Source organism: Plasmodium cynomolgi, chromosome 1, assembly GCF_000321355.1.
Source record: "Plasmodium cynomolgi strain B DNA, chromosome 1, whole genome shotgun sequence".
Classification (NCBI taxonomy): Eukaryota; Apicomplexa; class Aconoidasida; order Haemosporida; family Plasmodiidae; genus Plasmodium; species Plasmodium cynomolgi.
This window is the reverse complement of record NC_020396.1, coordinates 359,757-369,262: the sequence shown is the minus strand read 5'-3', so window position 1 is coordinate 369,262 and position 9,506 is coordinate 359,757. Positions and strand designations below refer to the sequence as shown.

The 9,506-nt window shown below is 48.2% G+C and overlaps 1 protein-coding gene across 1 annotated transcript in view; it reads left to right on the top strand.

Annotated features, from left to right (window-relative positions):
* Nucleotides 1-3,404: 3,404 nt before the first annotated feature.
* Nucleotides 3,405-9,506, top strand: part of PCYB_011710 (hypothetical protein) — a gene marked incomplete at both ends in the record, with an annotated part of 7,392 nt that continues 1,290 nt past the window's right edge. The window contains 4 exons of the mRNA XM_004220677.1: nt 3,405-5,934; nt 6,229-6,884; nt 7,242-7,385; nt 7,944-9,270. Of these exons, the coding sequence (XP_004220725.1) occupies nt 3,405-5,934; nt 6,229-6,884; nt 7,242-7,385; nt 7,944-9,270 (4,657 nt within the window). The remainder of the gene's footprint in view (nt 5,935-6,228; nt 6,885-7,241; nt 7,386-7,943; nt 9,271-9,506) is intronic.

Sequence of the window (9,506 nt, the reverse complement as noted above, 5' to 3'; positions counted from 1 at the left end):
GGGGGACTCTACCTGGACGGGTACTTTACGTGCGCAGTGCAGTGTAAGCGTGTTTACACACGTGTGTGTGCGATTGTGGTGTGTTTTTTTTTTTTTTCGTTCTTCTCCCCCGTTTGTATCTCTCCTTTTAGGCTTCCTTCTACGCCTTCGTCTACTCCTCATCCTACCCCGCAGTCTACCCCTCATTCTACCCCCTTCGTCTACTCCTCATCCTACCCCTCAGTTACCCCTAATCCTACCCCTTCTTGCCCCATTTCGATTGTTTCACCCAACACACCAACTTTTGTCGACTGTGCCCACATGTACATCATCCCCATTCCCACCCCTTACGATGTAAACCTTTTTTTTTTTTAATTTTTGACGTCAACAGAAATTTTCTTACCCCGTAGAGGGGGGTACCTTCTATGGGGCGGAGTGCGTCCGTCCCCCCTTTTTAACTGCCAAGTTTGCCACCTACATAGCAGGAAAATCCAATCAGAACAGTTACGCTCGGTGGGGTGCAACACAGAGTCTTCTTTGGCAAGAGGAGGCGTCAGTGTGACCTCAGAAGGGATCTCATTTTGAGTAATCATTTGGCGAAGCCTATTTCGGATGGGATTAACCCCCCTGATAAGGCTTTGTTCTTCATCCGTTCCTTTTTGCACTTAACGTGGGCATACAGCTCTTTACAAAAAAAATTCGCGCGGACCTCCAACATTAGCAAGTTTGCCGCACGAAATGTCTATCCCTTTGTGTCCTTATTTCGCTACACAGAAAAAGGCGAACCAGGGGGAGGGAACCGTCTATTTGCTGTTTTGTTCTTTTTCCTTTTGCTAAGGGGTCACCATCCCACTACACACATTTTATTGTATGTTTTCTTTTTTTTTTTGATTTTTCTTCCCTTCCCTTTGCTACCTATCACATTCATCAGTCTCCCTGTACGAAATGAGTAGCCTCCCTCCCCACGGATACTACTTATCCGCGTGCCCCTGGCTTTATCCCTTTGGTTTAGCTCCTATCGATGGGGAAGACATGGCGCATGCGCACTTAGATAAGCATGCATGAGGAGGGGGCACCTACACTGCTGAGGGGCTACATGTAAGAAGAATAAACACGCGTTTAGGGGGTTATGCATGAGGGGAAAAAAAAAAATACAATACGCGAAGGGTGAAACAAATAAGGGAATTCGTGAAGGGAAAAGGGAAAACATCCAAACGGAGTAGCGTGTAACTTGCCCAGTTTGTAACTGTAGAATAGCTGCTGCACAGGTTATTCGCTTTTTTCTTTTTTCTTTTTTCTTTTTTTTTTTTTCCCAGCACATTCTTCACCTCATGCGAATGGAACAAAAAAATTACTAAGGCGTACGCATAAGCACCTTTTTCGCTGCGTGTAAAAATGGCCAAACTGTTTTTGTCCCCTTGGGAACACTCGCTCGTTTTGCGTAATTTGCTTACGCGGTGTAAATTTTTTTTTTCCCCCTCTACAGATTTCGCGATACCTTTGTTTTATTCATTCGTTCGTTCGTCCTATCCTTTGTTGGTTTGATCTTTTGCTCGTGCAGCCATTTTATCGCACGATTGCGATCACCAGTGGACGAATCCTTTTTTTTTTTTACACACCCTTGCGCCTAGGGCAGGCATGTAGGCCGCATTGACATGAACGTGTGCATGTGATTGCAAACGCGTGTGCAATGTTTCTGCGCGAGTTATCGTCGCACACTTGTCGAACTTGCATCCGCCTATCGCCAAGTAGAGCGGCGGGCCATGTGGAGGAGCCAACCGAATGAGGGGTTTCATCGCAAGAGCGCTGCATTGATGTGTGCATAATTTCACAGCAGTTACTCCTTCGAAGCAGCCCCTTCGAAGCAACCCCTTTGACGTGACCCCCCCGCTGTAGTCACCCCTGTGCATCCCTGAAGGGAAGGAGAACCAGCTCGAGCCCAACCGAGACACTGCACATGTGTACATGTGCGATTATAAAAATATTTGTATATTTTCCTTCCTATTTGCATTCCATGCGTTAAGATGCACCTGTTCACAGCTGCAGAGGTGAGTCCTTCATCTGAACCACAGGTAGATGCCCCTCCGGTGTCTACTTCGACAAGTCTAGACAACACCCACGCATGTAGAAGCACCAGAAGGGGTGGTCCCCGATCGACATTTCCATCAGGTGTTATAAACCACATTGTGCTTTTGCAACTCAGTTTGTGAGGGGGCGTTTTTTGTGGCCCTCCAGGGGATGCTCCTTTGTCAGCGTGGGGAGTGACTATGCCACTGATTGAATACCCGTTGTTCCCTTTGGTACACTGTTTTCTCCTCCATCTCCCCAAGTGCGCGTGCTTAATTTGATTGTATTATATTCTCCCAAGTCGAAGTAATTTTTTTGTTTAGCTGTGGTGAGAGAGGAGGCGGAAAAGGAGGAGGACTCCTTACCCCCAGGTGACACCGAATAGCGAAAAGGCAGTCCCCCCAACGGAGCAGCGACGCAACGGAGCAGCGAAGCAACGGGGCAGCGAAGCAACGGAGCATCGACGCAACGACGCAACGATGCAACGATGCAGTGAGCACAACCAAAGCGTGTATAAAACCCCAAATGACAGAGAAACAAAAACCATGGGTAACCACAGAGACCCCATCAAAGTGAAAAGACGCAGCGGTAGGAGGGTCCACAGCAATTCGAATCTCACCAAGGAGCAACGAGTAGCACACATACTCTTAAAGGAAGGGATAAACTACGTCGAGAATGAACACGTAGGAACAATAAAAAATGATGAGTTTGTGAGGACGCTACTTTTTGATTATGTGAATCACGACACATGGGAGGACGATGAGGAAAGGCATCTCAAATTTGTTCCACTTCCCCCCAGCAGCAATGAAAGAGAGAGATATCAGACAAATGGAGAGTCCCCTTGCTATACAGATATACACTCCAAAGAGGAAGAAAAAGGGAACAAAACCATGATGTATACCCTCCCTCATAAACACAACAATGGTAATAAAAGAGAGGGAAAAATAAATAGCATTATAATCACTCCGCTTGTAAGAACCCACGATGAAATTATTTGTAAACGAAGGTTTATCGAAAAACGAACAATAAGTAAGATGAAGAGAGTGAATAAAAAGACACCTTATGGTTACCGTCGTGGGGGAAAACTTCCATCGAAGGTGGAGAAAAGGAGAGTATCTCAGATGAACCCCGGAGGAGGGGATAGTGGGTCACCCCAAAATGGGAGTCCTCTCAGCTTCTCCATTGAACATGTAGATCGATCATTAGTGAAAACCACTACCCACTCACAATGGGGAGAGTCCATCCAGGGAGGAAGACAAACGGAGGATTTCAATCCGAGTAGACAAGGAATCCATTTTTCTCCCTTTCAAAAGGGGACAATAGCTATCCACAAAAAAGAACCTCTCCCCATTGGAGAAATGAAGAAAGAATTTGTAAAAATTCACATTAACGAGTTAAGTTCAATCGGTGTGACGAGCGAAGATTTGTGTACTACCCCCTTCGGCGTAGACAGTCTCCTTGGTGCCAACACACGAAAAAAGTCATTCTCCTGCACGCATACCGTTTCGACACCCTTTTACGGCACCAACTGTTTCTCGTGTGTTGAATTGGACCGGCAGAAAAATTGTGCGGATAAGGCATTGGCGCAGTGCTACGGTAAAGAAGGGGGGGATTACTCACTGGGGGAAAGTCAAACAGGTGGATTCCCATCGAGGGAGAATAAAATGGAGGACTCCCCGAGTAAAGAAAACGAAAGGAAGAAATTCTCGAGGGAATCACACCGAGACAGAACCCATCAGGAGGACCGCCCCCTCCGGGCGAACACGACCTCCCAAAAGGACGGAATGTGCCACAGCGTAAACGCACTCTTCTGCAGATCCAGGAACAGAGACCTGTTTAACGAGCGCAATAATGAAATAATGGTGAATGATCAGGGAGGAGACCTTCATCAACGACGACGGGGCGCATCGAGGAGAGAAGACGTCGCGATGGTGGGGCCCAACATGGACGTCTCCTTCGACAGCGACTTGAGGGGAGTCCAAATTGCTGTCCCCGACTTGAAGTCCCACGCTTTCCAGGCGGGCACCGTGCTGAGCAAGAAGAACTCTGTGGGGAGGCGCCACCGGCGCGGCGCCAGGACGGAGCGGCAGGAGCGGCAGGAGAGGCAGGAGAGGCAAGAGAGGCAGGAGAAGCAGATTGAGCAGGCGAGGCAGATGCAGCAGTCGAGGCAGACTGAGCGGGCGAAGCATACTCAGCAGACGAATCAAATGCAGCAAGTGCACGTGGGAGAGGAGGGTCAGACGGACCGGCCGAACCAGGAGAGATCCACCACAAACGTGGACAAAATGAAGGCAAAGCTGGACGAACTAACGAACAAGGAGAAGCGCCGAGATATGGAAAACGCCTATATGAAGTACATCTACAAAAGAGACGAATCAGAGGAGGTCCACGCAGAGAAGCGTGATAGATATGTCACTTTCGGAAGCGAAGAAAATGATGCATTCAAAAATGGAGAAATACCAGACAGAAGAAAAAACACACCAAGGACATACAAAGACCAACTTAGCAGTGTAATCAACCTAAGACACTCACATGTTGAAAAAAATGTGCAAGGATTTGGGGAGACATTAAAATTTATGAAGTATAGGGAGCTGCTGAGGAAGTACATGGGGACCTTCTACAACTACAGTGCAGTAAAATGTGCAACGTACATCATCCTGTATGCCCTAATAGTAAAAATAATTACACAAGTATCAAAAAATTTAACTACATCTAGTGGTGCTGTTCCTAGTGAGAAATCAAATAATATTAACGTAGTGTGGTATAGTGATTCTAATTTATTTCTGAACGTACACGATGTGGATGGGATCATACAATCGGTCTGCTATGTGTCTCTCCTAGTGTGTATCTTCCTGCTGCTAAAATTGGGCATTCCATCGAATTACTTGCTGGCGGGGAGACTAACCATTTTATTTATGTTTTTGTTCTTTGCCCAAATCCCCATTATGATTTACACCAATTTTATGGTGCTGAAAAAGGAGGAAGGGATTGCCAAAGCACAAGCAAAGGTGTTCGATAAAAAGGACTATTTCAATTTGAACATGCAGAGAGTGTATGACGTGTTTTACATAGACACACTTAACTTACTAATATACACAATTCTGTTGAGTCTCGTTTCTTTGTATGCTACTTACCATAAGCTCATTTATCCACATCTCCTGAAATTTTATTTAGACACGATTTTTTTGAGCTCCTACACTATAGTTAAAAAAGAAGTTATTCAGTTTAGGGTTCCCAACAATATCGATGCGTATTACCTCAACCAAATGAATAGCTACTTGTTTAACTCGCTTTATAAAAAACAGGAGGACTTGACGAAGGATGACTTGGAGAGTAACACGAGGAGTGCTATTGGGTATAATATTGTCATTAAGAAGGAGCGCTGCTCTCTCTTCATGCGTCTCTTCAGGCGGAACGCCTCCGACGAGGGGGGGCACGCCAACGGGAGAAGTGGGAGAAGTGGGAGAAGTGGGAGAAGTCCACGAAGTGGGAGAAGTGCGAGAAGTCCACGAAGTTGGAGAAGTGCTCAAAGCGGGGGAAGTCCTCGAAGCGGGGGAAGTCCCCGAAATCCTCGAAGTCCTCGAAGCCCTCGGAGTGTTAGGCGCACATGTGGCTGGAGAAGACCCACCAAGACGCACGCGCGCAAGCAGTGGAACGTAAACTTCTACATCATCTTCTACATCGGAGAGCTGGACGACCAGGGGAGACCGCACGGGTTTGGCTACTGGCGGGGGATCAACTTGGAGGGCGAAGTGCTCATCGGCTACTGGTTCCACGGTATCCCCGTGGGCCCCTTCAAGTGTCGTGACTTCAAGACGGGCTCGGGGTTCATGTGCATAAAGATTGGCTACGGACGCACCAACTGCGAGCCGAACGACTTGGACATAGGTGCGCAAAGGAGGGGGGAGGAGAGGGAAGGAGAGGGAAGGAGAGCGGAAAGGAGAGCGGAAGGAGAGCGAAAAGACGAGCGGAATGACGAGCTGGCATGAGAGATGATGAGAAATCACAAATGCGATCGCCTGCTTGCCCGTACACACGCGGACGTATATCTACATGTGCGCATTCACCCCACCGCTTTTCACCCCACCGCTTTTCACCTCACTGCTTTCCACCCCACCGCTTTCCACCCCACCGCTTTTCACCCCACCGCTTTTCACCCCGCCGCTTTCCACCCAACTGCAGGTCTGGCGGACACCGAGTGCTGTGTGAGCGGAGCCTTCTACAGGACCTTCCCCCGAGTGGTATTCTACGACCTGAGCTTAACAACTCCCAACCGAAGAAGCAAAAAAAATGACCAAGGCAAACACGGAATTATGGAAAAGAGGGAGTGCTGCGAGTATCTTCATATAAGCAGAGCCAGCAACGATATCCTGCGCATTGACTACACCAAGCTTCTACAAGACAGTGAGGTTGATCAGGAAGGGGAAGCTGACCGCGTCAGGCTAGATGAAGAGCACAAAATTGATGAACATAGCGACATAGGTGAGAGCAATTCTGAGAGACCAAAGAGGAGGAGCAGAATGATGGGAATGGTGAGAAGAACAGGAACGAAAGGAGCAAAAGGGGCAAAAGGAGCAAAAGGGGCAAAAGGAGCAAAGGGAGCAAAAGGAGCGAAAGGAGCAGAAGGAAAAAAAGGAAGAAGCTTTATCAGTGCCTCCAGAATAGAGGACCATAGAAAGAGATCCAAAAACAGGTCTACCATGACGTTCGATGAGATCCCCCCATCCATCGTTAACAATGATTCATTCCTAAAAGGAGAGTTACTAAATTATGATGACATTTGCAACCTGAGTTACGATTTTAACGACCTGACTCTGGACAATGAAATACATTCCGTGGTGAATAAGAACGTGGAGACAAGCAGTAATGTGGCAAAAGAGGAGCATGAGCAGTGGGGAGTTAGGCAGAGCGCCACTGATGAATCATCCGCCTTTCCGGAGAGGGCTCTTCCCCGTGATTCACCACCATTATCGCCCTCGTCCTTTTCTTCTTCGCTATTTTTTCCTTCTTCTCCCTCTTTACCTCACCCTTCGTCTTCACCCATATCATCCTCCTCCTCATCCGCTTCACCCCCCTCATCCGTCTCATCCGCTTCACCCGCTTCATCCCCCTCACCCGCTTCATCCCCCTCACCCGCTTCTTCTTCTTCTTCGTCGCCTTCTTCCACCCCCTCTTACGGCTCCTTCGACGCGAAGGAAATGCCAACCCTGTTGGACGAAGGCGACACGCACATCACCGACGTTGAGCACCTCCCGCGCGCTGAAATGGGTGCAACCAAATTGAGCGAAAGGAAGCACTCTGGGAATAGAGTCGGAAGGTCAGTTAAGTATGTCAGTCAGGTAAGTGACCACACACAGGTACACAAAAAGGAGAAGCATAGGAGAAGAGAAAAAATATTGCCAAGTGAAAAAATGGTGAAGGGTAGAGGATGTAAGGAGGAGGACTCACACACATTGGAAAAAGAGGAACTGTCTCGCAGGTGGAACAATCATCACGCTGGGAATGATAGCTTCCTTGACGGCGAATTGGGGAAAGGGGATCAGGTGCACGCCCGGCCAAGGAGGAAGTGCCAGGATATGCAGATGAAGCACGGGTTTGCAAGGCAAGGGGGGGATAACGACAAAACGCGTGATGAGCGTGATAGGCGTGATGAGCGTGATAGGCGTGATGAGCGTGATAGGCGTGATGAGCGTGATGAGCGTGATAGGCATGGTGAGCGTGATAGGCATGGTGAGCGTGATAGGCATGGTGAGCGTGATAGGCGTGATGGCCGTGATGAGCGTGATGAGCGTGACGACACTGACTACCATGCTGCTCACGGTGATGACATTCCAACCGTGGGGGGCAGAGAAGGGGCGGCCCTGCGTCACCGTTCGAATGTAACGCCGACGGCAAAGATAAAACGGAAGGGCCTCGCAGAACGGGAATTAGCTATCCCGTTCGAGAAGCCAAGTTTGGAGCTGCGGGCGGGGGGGAAAAAGACACGCAGGGGGAGTCAGAAGAGGGAGCATAAAAGGGTGCGGCTGCACATGGGCGATGTGGGGAAGCGGGACGAAGTGGGGCACACCCATGTGGGGAAGCGGAACGAAGTGGGGCACACCCATGTGGAGAAACGGGACGAAGTGGGACACACTAATGTGGAGAAACAGAACGAAGTGGGACACACCCATGTAGAGAAACGGGACGAAGTGGGGAACTCCGTGGCACCCCCCGTAGAGTCAGGAAGCCCAGACGCGGCCAAGGAAGGAGATGCAACCAAGGAAGGGGACGCAACCAAGGAAGGAGATGCAACCAAGGAAGGGGACGCAACCAAGGGAGGAGACGCGGACCAACACAACGGAGAGACCAACGGGGAGACCAGCGCGAAGAGAAAAATCAAAAGGCACATCGGCTACAGCATGACCAACACCTTACTGCACCTAAGGAAATTCAAACACTTGAAGATACGAAAAAAAACAAAAAAAAAAAGCATGCAGGCAAAAGAAAAATCGAAAGAGAAAGAAAAAGCAAAGGAAAAAGAGAAGGAAAAAACCAAAACGAATAGGAAGAAGAGAAGCTCGGGGGGAAGAAAGACGTTCCTACCCAGGGCACTCTCGGGAACTTTGCCAAAATTAAAAATAAAAAAAAAAAAAATCTTCTTTTCCGACACAATAACAAATGTATACAAAACCAAATGCATGAACATTATTCTACAGAACTTATGCCCACACATGCCTAACTTTGGCATCCTATACAACACCGACTTGCATATATCGATTGATGCGGAGAGGGGACTCTATATCACTGGTTATATTAACAAAAAAAACTGCAACTTCATACATGATAAGACGAGAAAAAACGAGTTCGAAGACAGCGAGGTCAAAATTAAAATTATAAAGAAAAGGAAAAACACACTTAACTATAAGAAGGGGACAAATAGGAGACTCTACTCCTGGATTGATAACATAAAGGAGCTGAGTTTAGACGGCTGGATTAAATGTGAATTGGCTGGCTGCCTAGAGGCGGTAATTTTTATCCATGGGTATAACACCAGTCATTTGGAGGCCCTGCAAATTTTGGGGCAGATGGCGTCTTTTGGCAACTTTCCTAATTACATCAAGCTGTTCCTTTTCAATTGGCCCTCGGGGAAGAACTTCCTCGAGTTCTTCGTCGCCAAGGACAACTCCAAGAACAAGAAGGTGCACCACGCGTTCAAGTGCTTCCTGGACACGCTGCGGAGTAACGGTAAGGGGAGGCCAGGAGGGGAGGAGGCGAGGAGGCGAGGAGGAGAGGAGAGAGGATGAGAGAAGGAGGGAGAAGAAGGAACTCACCCCGCGTAGCAGTACTGCTTCATCCCTCCACCTTGAACCCTAAACCTAACCCAAAACCTAACCTTAAACCTAAACACTAAATCTAACCCTGAACCCTAAACCTAACCCTAAACCCTAAACCCTAAACCTAAACCCTAAAACCCTAAACCT